Genomic DNA, 15,908 nt, shown 5'->3' with positions numbered 1-15,908 from the left:
TCTGTTGCCCTTTGTTTGTATTCTGTCACTTTTGGTATCCCTTAGTTTTCACTTTAGTCCCTTATTTAACTCCATGGTCCTCTGTTAGCGTCTTGTGTTCACTGTTCATTGTTTGCACCTGCCCTTGTTAATTTGCCTTTGGTTTCTGTTAATCACCTTGTTATCTTGTTTGAGTTCTGTTCTTTCATTGGCCCCTTTTCCCATGTTTGTGTATTTATACCCCGTGTCTTTGTTCAGTCTTCGTCGATCGTTGTTTGACGTTAGCCTGATGTGTGCTTCTCTCCCTTGTTCCCTGTTTGTCTCTACCGTGGTTACCTTAACTAGTTTATGTTTCTTTTCCCCATCGTGGGTTGTTCTTTTGTTCATTTGGTATTTTCTGATTAAATAAACTCAAACTGCATTTGGATCCGCATCTCCTCGTCAGCCTCGATATTCAAACGTTACAGAACGATCGACCGCACAATGGATCCAGCAGTTTTTCGGGCGAACTATGAACTGCTCAGCCTGAAGCAAGGGGACCGACCTATAGAAGATCACATCCACGACTTTCTGGTTCTGGCAAACGTTTCAGACTTCCCTAATTTCTCCCTGGTGGTCTTCTTCCGAGGCAACCTGAGTGACGGGCTGAAGGAGCGGCTGCCACCGCCAACGCGCGACTGGACGCTCCGCGCGTTCGTTGAGGAGACCCTACAGATCTGCGGTTCTCCCTTAACAGTGGACATCCTCGAGGAGAACCCCGTAGCACCTCCCGCAGTATTGACCCTCCATTCACCCGTGGTTCGTCCTTTCACGCCAGTCAACGAGCCAGCGCGGTCCTCTTCGTCTGCCCGGAGGAGGAGGAGAAGACAGGCTTCCGCCTCCCGGCCCACGCCTGCCCCGGTCTGCGAGCCAGAGCCCACGCCTGCCCCGGTGAGCGAGCCAGATGCCACGCATGTCACAGTGAGCGAGCCTGCGGCCACGCATTTCACAGTGAGCGAACCAGCGCCTACGGCCTCTACCGTCAGCAAGCCTGAGCCCTCGTCAACCGCGGTCAGCGAGCCTGAGCCCTTGCCAGCCACGGTCAGCGAACCTGAAGCCACGCTGACCAGGAACAACATCCCAGCTTCGCCAGTCACATCAGCCCGGAGGAAGAGGAGAAAGGGAGAGGTCTCTGCACTCCAGCCACCGCCTGCCACAGCCCCATGCTCTGAACCCCCCTTGGCTCTGCCCTCAGCGCCCAGCGAACCCAAGCCGGCGCTTATCACGGCAACCCAGCCAGAGCCAATAGCCTCAAACGTCAGTGAGCCAGTGCTTGTAGCCTCGGACGTCAGTGAGCCAGCGCCTGTAGCCTCAAATGTCAGTGAGCCAGTGCTTGTAGCCTCGGACGTCAGTGAGCCAGCGCCTGTAGCCTCAAACGTCAGTGAGCCAGCGCCTGTAGCCTCAAACGTCAGTGAGCCAGCGCCTGTAGCCTCGACCGTCCCTGAGCCAGCGCCTGTAGCCTCGACCGTCCCTGAGCCAGCGCCTGTAGCCTCGACCGTCCCTGAGCCAGCGCCTGTAGCCTCGACCGTCCCTGAGCCAGCGCCTATAGCCTCGACCGTCCCTGAGCCAGCGCCTGCAGCCTCGACCGTCCAAGAGCCAGCGCTGGTACCCGTGACCGTCCAAGAGCCAGTGCCAGTAGCCTCGATCGTCCAAGAGCCAGAGCCCGAAGCCATGACCGTCCAAGAGCCAGTGCCAGTAGCCATGACCGTCAAAGAGCCAGTGCCAGTAACCGTGACCGCCCAAGAGCCAGCGCCAGTGGTCGTGCCCATCCTAGAGCCAGCACCTCTCGGGTCTTCCAGGGCTCCTCCTCCCGAGCTTTCCAGAGCTCAGCCATCCGAGTTTCCCGAGCTTTCCAGAGCTCCGCCATCCGAGTTTCCCGAGCTTTCTAGAGCTCCGCCATCCGAGTTTCCCGAGCTTTCTAGAGCTCCGCCATCTGAGTTTCCCGAGCTTTCCAGAGCTCCGCCATCCGAGTTTCCCGAGCTTTCCAGAGCTCCGCCATCCGAGTTTCCCGAGCTTTCCAGAGCTCCGCCTCCCGAGCTTTCCAGAGCTCCGCCTCCCGAGCTTTCCAGAGCTCCGCCTCCCGAGCTTTACAGAGCTCCGCCTCTCAAGCCTCTCGAGCCTTCCAGGGCTGCGCCTCTCAAGCCTCTCGAGCCTACCAGGGGTCTGCCCCTCAAGCCTCTCGAGCCTCCTAGGGCTCCGCCTCTCAAGTCTCTCGAGTCTTCCAGGGCTCCGTCTCTCAAGCCTCCCGAGCTTTCCAGAGCTCCGCTCTCCGAGCTTCCCAGAGCTCCGCCTCTCAAGCCCCTCGAGCCTTCCAGGGCTCCGCCCCTCAAGTCTCTCGAGTCTTCCAGGACTCCGTCTCTCAAGCCTCCCAAGCTTTCCAGAGCTCCGCCCCCTGAGCTCCCCAGAACTCCGCCTCTCAAGCCTTCCAGGGCTCTGCCCCTCAAGTCTCTCGAGTCTTCCAGGACTCCGCCCCTCAAGCCTCTCGAGTCTTCCAGGACTCCGCCCCTCAAGTCTCTCGAGTCTTCCAGGACTCCGCCCCTCAAGCCTCTCGAGCCTGCCTGGGCTCCGCCCCTCAAGCCTCTCGAGCCTGCCAGGGCTCCGCCCCTCAAGCCTCCCAGGGCTCCGCCCCTCGAACCACTCGAGCCTTCCAGGGCTCCGCCCCTCAAGCCTCTCGAGCCTGCCAGGGCTCCGCCCCTCAAGCCTCTCGAGCCTTCCAGGGCTCCGCCCCCCGAGTCTCCTACGGCTCCGCCCCCAGAGCCTCTTGAGCCTCCTACAGCTCCGCCCCCAGAGCCTCTCGAGCCTCCTGCAGCTCCGCCTACGGGGCCTCCTGCGGTTCCACCCCCAGAGCCTTCTACGGCTCCACCTCCAGAGCCTCCGATTGCTCCGCCTCTCGATCCACTCAAGCCTTTGACGGCTCCGCCCCCAGAGCCTCTTGAGCCTCCTACGGCTCCTCCTCTCGAGCCACTCAAGCCTTCGACGGCCCCGCCCTCAGAGCCTCCCGAGCCTCCTATGGCTCCGCCACCCGAGCCTCCTACGGCTCCGCCGCTCAAGCCACTCAAGCCTTCGACGGCTCCGCCCTCAGAGCCTCCTATGGCTCCACCTCCCGAGCCTCCTCCGGCACCGCCTCTCAAGCCACTCAAGCCTTTGGCGGCTCCACCCTCAGAGCCTCCTACGTCTCTACCCCCAGAGACTCCAGAGTCTTCCTGGTCTCCGCTCCTAGAGCCTCCCACGGTGCCGCCTACCTCGGCTCCGCCTCCTGAGCCTCTTTCAGCTCCGCCTCCCGAGCCTCTCCCGGCTCCGCCTCCGAAGCCCCCATTGGCTCCGTCTTCAGAGCCTTCATCGCCCTCGCCTCCTTCGGCTCCGCCTCCTGAACCTCCTTCAATTCCTCCTCCGGAGCCTCCCGGGCCTTTCCCGGCTCCGCCCCCGAAGCCTCCATTGGCTCCGTCTTCAGAGCCTTCTTCGCCCTCGCCACCTTCGGCTCCACCTCCAGTGGCTCCGCCTTCTGAGCCTTCTACACCATCGCCTCCCTTGGCTCCGCCCAACACTGTTCCGCCTCCTGACCTGCCCAAGGCCTTACCACCTGAGTCTGCCATGGCCCTGCCTAAGCCTCCTATGGCGCCGCCTCCTAAGTCTTCTATGGCTCCGCCTCCGAAGTCCTCCTTGGCTCCGCCTCACATGGCTCTGCCAGCCTCTGTCCTGTGGCCTCTTCCCAGACCTCCCGACCCAGTCCCAGTCCCGTGGCCTCTTCCCAGGCCCCCTGACCCAGTCCCTATCCTGTGGCCTCCTCCCAGGCCTCCTGACCCGGTCCCTGTCTTGTGGCCTCCTCCCAGGGCTTCTGACCCTGTTCCCGTCCTGTGGCCTCTTCCCAGACCTCCTGACCCAGCCCCAGTCCCGAGGCCTCTTCCCAGGCCCCCTGATCCAGGCCCTGTCCTGTGGCCTCCACCCAGGCCTCCTGACCCTGTTCCCGTCCTGAGTCCTCCCTCCTGGCCTCCTGACCCAGTCCCCGTCCAGTGGCCTCCTCCCAGGTTCCCCAAACCTGTCCCTGCCCGGTGGCCAGCCCCCAGACCATCAAAACCTGTCCCTGCCCGGTCGATCCCTCCCTGGCTCCCTAACCCTCATCTCCATTCGTGCCCTCTTGGACTGTCTCATTTCCCCCCCCCCGGACTTCCTATCTGCCCCTGGCACCTCCCGGACCTGCCTGTCTTGCCCTCTGTGCCCCCCGGACTTCCTGCCTGCCCAGTGTTCCCCCCTGGTCTGCCTGTCTGCCCATGTGCCCACTTGTACTGTCTGTTTGCCCCTGTTGCCCTCATGTTGTTTTTATGGATTTTTGTCTTTTGTGGTGTGTTATTAAGGATCGTCTGGTATCCGATCCTTAAGGGGGGGGCTATGTAACGGTTACCCTGTCTTGTCCCTCTGTTACCCTTTGTTTGTATTCTGTCACTTTTGGTATCCCTTAGTTTTCACTTTAGTCCCTTATTTAACTCCATAGTCCTCTGTTAGCGTCTTGTGTTCACTGTTCATTGTTTGCACCTGCCCTTGTTAATTTGCCTTTGGTTTCTGTTAATCACCTTGTTATCTTGTTTGAGTTCTGTTCTTTCATTGGCCCCTTTTCCCATGTTTGTGTATTTATACCCCGTGTCTTTGTTCAGTCTTCGTCGATCGTTGTTTGATGTTAGCCTGATGTGTGCTTCTCTCCCTTGTTCCCTGTTTGTCTCTACCGTGGTTACCTTAACTAGTTTATGTTTCTTTTCCCCATCGTGGGTTGTTCTTTTGTTCATTTGGTATTTTCTGATTAAATAAACTCAAACTGCGTTTGGATCCGCATCTCCTCGTCAGCCTCGTTATTCAAATGTTACAACAATATGCAAGTAAACTAAGTAAAAACACTGTGATTATTCATAATGAATGAAATTGCGCTTTAAAAAGTAGTTTAAAGTTTAAAATAGATTACTTACAGTTTGCGTCGTCGTTGTTCCCAGAATAGTCGGCACGGACTTATCTTTGAGCAACAGTTTTCTGGCAAAGCCAGCATCATATTGAGATTTGTTCTCAAAACAGTCATCCTTAAAATGTACAGAACAAACGCTTAAGTTAACACTGCCTTGACTGGGACGTCCGCAAAAAATAAACTGCATCCATTTTTCCCTGACGTCTGGATCTTTCGGCAGCTTATTCAGAGGTTTTGTTTGACCACAGCCAGGAACAGCACATCTGTGTGGCATCGTAATTTTCCTGTGCACAAGTAGTCTCTGTAAGAGCTTGCTGTCCATCGACTGAACACTTATGAGGCGCACGGCGATATGAAATGAGCGTAGTTGTCTTGCGCTTAAAGCGTAGTTATCTTGTGCTGGAGGCGGTCATATGCAAACGCTGGTACGTCACTTCTAACCGTCACGTCACTTCTAACCATGAATCCAGAACGAGCTGTATTTTGAGCTTGATTAAATAAATGATTCGTTTAGAATGGGGAGGACGTCTTAAAATATTAAACTTGCAGGACGTTTTAATGATACAAAGACTTCTTATATACCAAAAGATCAAGGCAAATTTGGTTTCTCATGTCATGACCCCTTTAATGTCACATTAGTTAGTCACATGAGGACTTGAGCATCCTCATATTTATTTTCTGATAAAAAAAGCAAAACATATATTCACAGAATCAACATTTAACCCCCACTATTACTCCTCCCAATCCCTGATGGCCAAATAGATGGCCAAATAGCTGCCCCATTTCCCATCAAATGAATCTAATTTCCCCAGACTTCTATATGACATTTCCTTGATTGCCGCCACCCTCCCCATCCCTGTGCACCACTCTTGAAATGAGGGCACTCCAGCTGAATTCCATCCCCTTAGAACAATCTGTCTACCAATCATAACACTGGCTAGGACCCAATTTGTTATGTATTAATCCCCTATATTAATGACTGCCCCATCGCCTAAAATACAGAGTCTGGGGCAAAATCAAATTTGAGTCCCCAATATGTCACACATAAAACTCTGAACCTTTAATCAAGATTCTTGAGTTGTGTCTCCATCTTCTGATTGGCATCACCAGCAGGTGGGTGTGTCTTTCAGACCAAGCCTATACAATCTAGAGGATGTCCAATAGAATCAATGTAAAATCTTAAATTGCATAAGATGCAGCCTTGCATCTCTAGATGTAGACTTGATGTTTTTTAGAATCCTAGCCCACCCTCCCTCCACCAATACCAAGTTGAAATCTTTCTCCAATAATCTCTTGAGAGAAGTTGAAGCTCTGTCCCCCAGACTCTGAATTAGCAGGGAGTAATACACTGATGTCTCATGACCATTTCCAAAAGCAGTAATCACCACTCCCAGAGTATCTGCAGCTTTAGGGGGGTGTATGCTACTCCAAAAAATAGTACAGAGCAGGTGGCGCAGCTGTAAATACCTGAAAAACTTACTGAAATGTAATCTGGGACGTTTACCATTCCAAATGAAGGACTTTGCTGTGATATCAAAATGCTTTAGATAAGTGAGGGGGACATCTATAGGGAGAGATTGTAGCAGGTAGATGAATTTTACAATACAATTCATTTTAATAACATTAACCTTCCCAATCATAGAGACATTTGACGAAGCCTACCTGCACACATCGCTTGAAATTAACTCTAACTTAATCACACAAATTTGCTGGGAATAAAACACCCAAATACTTAATGCCCTGTTGAGGCCACTGGAAGGCTGAAAATGTGTTACCGGGCAGCATGCTGTCGGAGCCAATGCTTCGGATTTAGACCAATTATCTCTGTATCCTGAGAATTTATAAAATATATTAATAATTCTGTGCAGGCAAGGCATAGATGTAGTAGGGTTGGAGACAAATAATAAAATATCATCTGCGTAAAACAAAAGCTTATGTGCCCCACCTCCCGCCATCTCCCAATATTATATCATGAGGGGTGCCAGCAGCATGCAACATCCCTTCAAGATCTATAAAAAAGCCCCGATCATCAACGTTAGGTACATAAATATTCGGCAAAATAAGACTTTGTCCCTGTATTTCAGCTAAAACAATAATTACTCTTCCTAATTTATCTTTACTCTGTTTGAGACATTTGAATTGTAGATGTTTACTTATCAGTGTAATGACTCCCATGCTCTTACCCGAGCCAGCACTATAAAAAAAAAATGCCCACCCCATATCTTTCCAAATTTTCAGCTTACTGCAGGGAAAGGTGCATTTCTTGAAGAAACACTATATCATATTTCTTAAGCTTAAGAAGAGAAATAACTTTTTATGGCACCTCTGAGCAGTCTATGTAAATACACTTAAATGCCACTTCAGATGCAGCTTCTGTGCCACCTTTGTAGAGTGAAGATGGCTTTATAATTAAATAGCCTACTTTGCTACTGTTCTTTAAGACTCCTAAATTTAAATGACCACTGTAATTATTGGCTAACGTTTACACATTTCAGGATTACTGTTTCAGACAGTTGTTAATGTGTAATTGTGGGCGGAAATAAGTTAATTGAACATCACTGCAGCTTAGTTTCAGTTTATGGTCTAGATGGACTAGCTTTGACTTCCGAAAGTTAATGTCGAACATCAAACTCTTTCATTTTAAAAAAAGAAGGAAAATTAGAATTTTCATTTTATTAAAAATTTAAATAATTGGCTTTTTTTTTTTTAACAAAATGTGTAATAAATATAATGTGGGAAAATCAAAGATGAGGATGAAAATAAACTCTTCTGATATGTCTGCTGTCTCTGCTCATTGAGTCTGAGGCTTTTATTAAATCCATCTATCAGGTTTTCATAGAGATACACTCTAACTGAGACTGTTAGCAATAATGTAGCAATAATGTGCTTGATGACAGAACAACCAAGATCCTTTGAGACCTGAACTCAACTCAGCCTCACATCATAAAACTGTATGTGTGTGAGTTCAGGTGTGTAATAAAGTGCAGTGAGGTTTATAGCTTATAATTCATCCATATCCCAGTGCCATACAGGGCAGGTTGGTAACATTAAGGGTCAAGAGTTTGGGGCCAAACATGAAAGACAAATGGTTACTTCCTGTTGAGAAAAGAGAGCAGATCTAACTCACACTCACATGTTTACCTCTAAATGGTAATCTATAAATACAAATGTAAAACGTTGTGTGCCGTTTATTATTTCAAAAGATGCTGACATATTATTAAAACATTATCTGTGTGTGTGTGTGTGTGTGTGTGTGTGTGTGTGTGTGTGTGTGTGTGTGTGTGTGTGTGTGTGTGTGTGTGTGTGTGTGTGTGTGTGTGTGTGTGTGTGTGTGTGTAGGTGAGTGTATGTCTCCTTTAGGGATGAAGACTGGTGATATCACAGATGATAGAATCACTGCATCATCCCAGTATAATCCCAGCTGGTCTCCGCTGCGCTCCAGACTGCATTACCCTGAAAACGGCTGGACGCCGTCAGAAGACTCCACCAGAGAGTGGATACAGGTACACATGTATTTATAGACCAAGGCCATTTCATTTAACAGGAAAATACAGTATCTGATCTTTACATGTGGAAAGGCAAAGACATACATGCACATACAGACATGGTACTAGCCTAAATATTTAATAATGCAGTGCTGGATAGTTGTGAGTGGGATCTTGTATCTGGCCTTAACTTCAGGTAACTTCAGACAGCTCTAATGAGAAAACTCACTGACACATATTCACTAGAGGTTTGCATGAGTCTTTATTTGTAGAATGGATTTGATTGACATGCTCACAACAGTAAACGCAGGAAGGGTTTCCTTCCTCAATGAGGACATTTATGGAGCAACCATAGACGGCCTTTACCCTGACAGTACGCCAACATTTCTGATGTTACCAGGAAAGCAGACACACATCTGGAAAACACATTTCATTCTGACACACGAGAGAGAGAGAGAGAGAGAGAGAGAGAGAGAGAGAGAGAGAGAGAGAGAGAGAGAGAGATGTTCAAGCAGAAATTTTAACAGAACAGATTTATTTTTTACTAGCAGGAGTTCATGAGAAGTAAACTTGTATTTAAATGTTTTTGGCCATTGTGAATATGGAGTTCTTTACCTCCAAGGTTTAAGACACATTTATGTTTAATTAAATTATTCCCTATAAAGTCCAAAAATAAGAAAACATTTGATTATAGTATTTTCACAGACTGTCTTGAATTATTTATTATAGTGTATCTGTATTGAAGTCATTTCAATGGTGGAAATTCCACACCATTTAAAGGAATGTTCCCGGGTCCAACACTAGTTGCCCAATCAACAGCCTTTGTGGCATAATGATAATTACCACAGAAAAGTATTTTGATTGGTCTCTTGTTTATTTAAAAAAATAAAAAATAAAGCAAAAATTGTGGTTGCTGTAAGGCACTTCCAATGGAATTGAATGGGGCAGTCCATAAACATTCAAATACACAGTGTTTCAAAACTATAGCCACAGCACATGAATATGATATGGGTTACATTATTTTAGTGTGATCAAATCTCTGTTCTACATTATTTTAGTTTGATAAAAGCACTTGCTGGATTACTGGGTTTACCCAGCGTTCAGTCGTCATGACAACAAATTTGGAATATTGGCTAGATCTTTACACAAATAAGGTTAGTACGTGATGTTATCACACGAAAATCATTTAACTTCCATTGTAAGTGCCTTACTGTAACCATGACTTTTGCGTCTTTTTCAAAAAGCAAGGGACATGTCGAAATCGTTTCTGTGGTAAATAATCAGTTATGAGCTTGACTTCAATTGAACCCGGAACATTCCTGTAAAGTGACAGTTCACTCAAAAAGTGAAAAGGTTGACTAAAAAAAGGCATCATTTACTCATCCTCGTGTCGCTTGGAACGTGTATATTTTACATTTTTTGTCAAACACAACATACGATTTTAGTAGGCTTAGAACATAATGCACGAGCATTATGGACTTCTTTTTTTCAATTTTGGGGCTTGACAGCCACTGGCCCATCCACATTCATTATAAGGAAAAGAGCAGCCTGACATTCAAGATGAAAGGTCTGTATCTGACATGCAATGTCACAGTCTTGTTCAGAGATGGCTGTTTCAGTTTCACTTCCATGGACTCTTTCTGTTCTCCCTCAAACCATCTGGCCTCCCTGTCCAAAGCCTTCACAGTCCTGTCTTCAAACAAGTGATCCATGTCCGGGGGCAGTTTTGTCTTTTCTTGGCCCAGTCTGGGAACCGTCTTAAAGGGATCTCTCACCTAGAAAGGAACATTCTGTCATAATTGACTCACCCCCAAACATTCCACTGAAACCCTGTCACCATTCATATTCACTGTGTGGAAAAAGATGCAATGAAAGTGAAAGGTGAGTCACACAGGTTTTGAATGATATGAGGGTGAGTAAATTATGACAGAATTTTCATTTTGAAAACTAACCCTTAAAAAGCCAAAGCAACATGAAGATTAACTGAGTACTGTCTTCATTTTTAATTTTTCCTTATTCCTCTTCCCTTTCCTGCTTACCCTATTTTCTTCTCACTCTCACATAAAAACCTATATAAGACTGCCCATATTTGTCTCTAGTCCTGTGTGATTCTGGTATTTGAGGAGGGGAGTCTCTTTCTGTCATGCCATTGTTTCCTCGTAAAGGGTCGTTAACACTTGTTGAGCTTGCTAACAGTGGCTGGCTCCAGTTGGCAGCTCAACTGTTTCTGATAGGGCACAATATTGAAAAGCAATTACCCTTACAATACCTTTCTGTGCAGTGTTTGAGCAGAGAGAGAGAGAGAGAGGATGGCAGTCATGCATTTTCAGTGCAATCTGCTCAGTGAGACTTGGGTGGAAATCAATGGGAGAGAGATGTGAACTCTAGTGCCAGAAATGCTTGTATTGAGCCAAACTCTCTCAATAGGCTATTTATGCACACTTCTGTTGCGTCAGTTGAGTTTAATTTATTTCAAGAGTCACGCACGCACTTGAGAGGGAGAGAGAGACAATAAGTGACATTCTTGATTTAATGCTGGCAAGCTCTACCCTTCAACATGATTTGTCATCCTGATCCACAGTTTGTGTTGAAATTTCAGGATCTATAAGCAGGCAGTCGGGCATTTTAAAGTTTTTACGATCGTTATTTCTGATTTAAGGTCCGCTCTAGTCTCTTAGAGCAGTCTTCTTGCAATTATTAAGGAGGAAAGGAAGTGTGCTTTCCTCAGAGTTGGAACACAGTATCAGTCAGTGATAGATGTTCCTACAATTCTCCATCCACAGAGTTGTCTGTGTTCCATCATATACAGTGTATCTGTGTATATGTTTGATTTAATAGGCCAGTTGTTGAGAATAATGTCCATTAGGACCATGCAGAGGCCCACACATACTGGAAAAGAGTTCAGAACGATGTGTCAGATTGGTTGGTTGGTGATTAGGCATAGGCGTTCTTTATTTACCCTGTCCAGACAACAGACTTCACCCACATTCAGATCATACCTAAGGTCTAAGAGTGAATCAGACTATGTATATATATTGTATAATGGTGCCTATTATTTAAAAATAGTTTGTGAAACATTATGAGGTATTCAAGCTAACATTTTTAAACTGTAGAATGCTACATTGTTGTCCCACAAACTTACTACATTACACATTTAATTCCATGAGTAGTGTAAAGACGTTATCTCAGAAGTAAACAGTTATTTCACATTTTAAATCTAATTTTGTGTGAACCTTTGGTATTCCAATCAAGTAATGAGCTAAGAAGGAGATGTTAAACATCACAGTTTGCTTTACATCCTGTTCATTTATCACACTTGTAAATTACGGTCAATTTGTGCACATTGCATTGCGGTGTCCTCCAGTTTTATATTGCACATTTTGGCAAATAAAAGAAAAAGAATAGTATGGTAGTGTGCTGTTATGAACATACCACAGTTCTGTTCAACTGCAAAACAACACATCAGCAAACACACACACACACACACACACACACACACACACACACGTACAGTACATACACACTCTACAGAAAATTCTCATGATTTTTCTCAAAATCTGTTTCTCTTAGGTGGATTTGGGTTTCTTGCGGTATGTGACAGCCATAGGAACACAAGGTGCCATATCAAAGGAAACTAAAAAAGCGTACTATGTCAAAACATACAAGATCAGCGTGAGCTCGAATGGAGAAGACTGGATCACCCTGAAAGACAAAAACAAACAGATGGTGAGATTTTATTTTATTTTATGTACTGTTTTATCATTACTTATTACATATATATTCTATTTTATGGTCATTTTTTACATAGTATTACTGGCACCTTTTTCTGTTATTTGATGCCTTGGAAACATTCTGTGAAATCAGTTACATCATAAATGCACTTCAAAATGTAATAAATTGAAAATTGAGATTAAATAGTATTGACAAGGAGAGAACAGTGATATATGTGTCATCTCTCTTTTTCTCAGGTGTTCCATGGAAATCAAAATCCCATAGATGAGGTACATGCCAGACTGCCCAAACCCACCCTTACCCGTTACCTACGTATACGACCTTTGACCTGGGAACAGGGCATCTGCATGCGTTTTGAGGTGTATGGCTGCAAAATATCAGGTATCCCTCCCTCCTAAAAGAGATTCAGCAATTATGTCTCACTGAAATCCCAGCTGGTGTTTGCTTTGGTTTATGGTGTTTAATCATCAGATTGTATTTTACTATTCTGTGCATTTCACATTCTGTGAAACAGATCACTAAAATGGATCATTTGTACCCGTGGGACACAAAAGACGATTTATAAGCAGAACATCCAGGCTGCTCTTTTCCAAACAGTAAAAGTGGATTGTAACTGCAGGTGTCAAACTCCAAAAAGGACAAAAAGTAGTCCATATAACTAATAAAGCCATACAAGAGTTTTGTATGTGGAACAGACCTGAAATTTAAAGGGTTAGTTAACCCAAAAATTCTATCTTCGTTTACTCACACTCATGCCTTCCCAGATGTCTATGACTTTATTTCTTCTGCAAAACACAAAGTTTTTAGGAGAATATCTCAGCTCTGTAGATCCATACAATGTAAGTGAATGGTGACCAAAACTTTGAAGCACCAAAAAGCACATAAAGGCAGTGTGGCATGGGGGGCGTGGTCGTGTGTCAGTCTGCGGGAGAGAGAGAGCGGTAAGGTTTGTCACCTGGTTTGTAATTATCTCTAACACCTGTGTCTTGTTGTAGTGATACGGAGAGAGACATTTAAAAGGGATGCCAAGTGTCGATAGGGGGAGAGAGAGTGGATCCAGAGAGCTCCACAGATGGAGTGTGTTATTGTTTTGTGTATATTTACATTTCTACGGCGGTGACCGTCGTATGTTCATGCTGATTTCAAACCTCCTTCGCTGTCTCCTGACTCCTCCATTGCTCAACGAACCTGTTCACAGGCAGCATAAAATTAATCCATAAAACTCCAGTGGTTAATCTATATCTACAGAAGCGACCTAACTGATTTTGGTCGAGAAAAGACCAAAATATAACCCCCTTTTCACTGTACATCTTGCCATTGCAGTCTCTTTTCATGATAATAATTTTAAGCTTGATTACATTTCCTAGTGGTTGACGCATGTGCAGAGCGCTAGATGGTGCAAGGAATTCTAATTGTGCTTAAAATCATGATCGCTATGGAGACTGCTGATGTCAAAATTTTTCGTTAAAAAGATGTTACATTTTGGTCTATTTTCACCCAAAACTGATTGGTTATATTCATAAGTCAATGATTAAACCACTGGAGTTTTATGGATTACCTTTATACCACCTTTATGTGCTTTTTGGAGCTTTGACATTTTGGTCACCATTAACTTGTATTGTATGGACCCACAGAGCTGACAAATTCTTCTAAAAATCTTTGTTTGTGTTCTGCAGAAGAAAGAAAGTAATTAGCATCTTAGATTGCATGAGGATGAGTAAATGATGAGAGAATTTTACATTTTGGGTGAACTGTTCCTTTAAGGCATTATTTACTGAAAGCCTCACACTCAGTCCTAGCTTTTAAACCTTGTTTACATGTCCGCACTTTCAAACCTGGTGCATTCATAATGTATGCAGGAATATCTTACAAATTACAAACTGAAGCATAGCACACTCAGCCCCATAGAGGAAGGAGGAGAAGAAAATGCACAGAGATTGAATTGCCTCTTGCATGTATTTAATAGTATCATATGCTGTTAAATGTTGTGTTTGTGTCGAGAACATTTTAATATTTGGTTGAACTACCTCATTAATGCTTACCGATTTACTCCCTCTGTGGGTATAAGTTTAACTCTGGCCTGGCCTCTTACTCAGTGTGTGACCATTACATGATGACTCCCCTTACAGTGTATATTATTGACTGACACCTAATACAGACATGAAGAGGATCTGTGTGTGTTTATTTTAATAAATCCTCACTATTTCTGACAACCAAAGTCAGACAGGAAATGGCCTGTCTGTTTCCTGTGGTTCACAATATTATTGCTCCTTTCATGAGGATCTCTTATAATCTCCCTTCCTCTCTCTCAGATGCTCCATGCTCCAGTATGTTGGGAATGGTATCGGGTCAGATCTCTGACTCTCAAATCTCAGTGTGGCCGTCGGCAGAGAGGGGCTGGCTCCCTGAACAGGCCCGCCTGCTGACTGGGCGGACGGGTTGGGTGGTTGCTCACCCGCAGAATCTGGGCAAGAACCAGTCACTGGAATTAGATCTGGGAGCCCAGCGGATGGTAACGGGACTCATCCTGCAGGGAGGGAAATACAGAGATGCGAATATTTTCATCAGACGCTTTAGAGTTACATACAGCACAAATGGAACAGACTGGGCCTACATCCAAGAGGAGAATAGCAACAAAGTAAAGGTGAGAATGTGAGAGAAATTCCATGTGAACAAAAATATTCTTAAAGGGGAAGTGTGTAAGATTTTCAATGTTAAAATAATTTTTTACTACATGTAAATGTAAGCTGTTCATAAGTTGATTTCCAGAAAAGTGTAATTCTGTGGCTCTGTTGTGCCATCAAAACCTGCCTCTGTTTGTTTGAGCATCCCAACAACACTGGCTCAACCAATTGTGAATGTTTGGGGCAGGGCTTCCTGTTTGTTCGTCCAATGGAAGATGGGGGAGTGTTTGGGAAACCTGTGTAGAAATAATAATTTTTGCAATGCCATTTGGTGTCACAAGAGGCAATACAATTATATACTTCACATTTAAAATCAAAAAGAAGTCAAACCAAACAAAACTTGCTGTTTCTCTTTAATTTGTTAAAGTACTGTAACTGCAAAAATACAAAGAAATTCTAACAATCTCTACTTTTCCTTGTCTGTAGGTGTTTGGGGGTAATCAGAACCACGACACACCAGAAATGCGTACGTTTCAACCAGTGGTAATGCGTTTCCTTCGTTTATATCCTGAGCGTGGCACTACTGATGGCATGGGGCTAAGGCTGGAGATTCTGGGGTGTGATCTCTATGGTGAGTGACATCCAAACCGACCAATCACAGAGCTTAGAATACCTCAGTTCTCAGGATGCCTAATCCAAATACATGTGATTATTAAAATTGTGTAGAAACTATCATTGCATCTTTGGTTACTTAATCTCTTTCCTTAATTCTCTGATTTTCTTTTTCTTATACATTTCTCTTTTTTCTCTCTCTTCAGAACCCACAACACCTCTTCCCTTCACCACCACTATGGAAACTACAGCAGCTGCCATCACTAATATTTCAGGGAATATTCCAACAACTACCATCATTCCAATGACAACAGAGGGTTGTGAAGATGGTGGCAACTGCCATAGTGATCCAGATACAGACTATGAACTAACAGGTTACACATGCTCATTCACACTTTTTCACATCATGTTGGAGATTTGCCATTGATTTCCATTGTTTTTATTTAAAAAATGAAGAGTGCAATTTCCGTGCCACTAGGGTTACATAAT

The 15,908-nt window shown here is 45.2% G+C and overlaps 1 protein-coding gene across 1 annotated transcript in view; it reads left to right on the top strand.

Moving 5' to 3' along the window:
* The window catches only part of LOC127644727 (neuropilin-1a-like), a 42,336-nt gene that overhangs the window by 16,653 nt on the left and 9,775 nt on the right, over positions 1–15,908 (top strand). Inside the window, exons 6-11 of the mRNA XM_052128061.1 lie at positions 8,306–8,469; positions 12,022–12,177; positions 12,420–12,564; positions 14,496–14,827; positions 15,294–15,438; positions 15,626–15,793. Coding sequence (XP_051984021.1) covers positions 8,306–8,469; positions 12,022–12,177; positions 12,420–12,564; positions 14,496–14,827; positions 15,294–15,438; positions 15,626–15,793 — 1,110 coding nt within the window. The remainder of the gene's footprint in view (positions 1–8,305; positions 8,470–12,021; positions 12,178–12,419; positions 12,565–14,495; positions 14,828–15,293; positions 15,439–15,625; positions 15,794–15,908) is intronic.

The sequence above is a fragment of the Xyrauchen texanus genome, chromosome 6 (genome assembly GCF_025860055.1).
Source record: "Xyrauchen texanus isolate HMW12.3.18 chromosome 6, RBS_HiC_50CHRs, whole genome shotgun sequence".
NCBI lineage: Eukaryota > Metazoa > Chordata > Actinopteri > Cypriniformes > Catostomidae > Xyrauchen > Xyrauchen texanus.
This window is presented reverse-complemented; position numbering and strand designations above follow the sequence as displayed.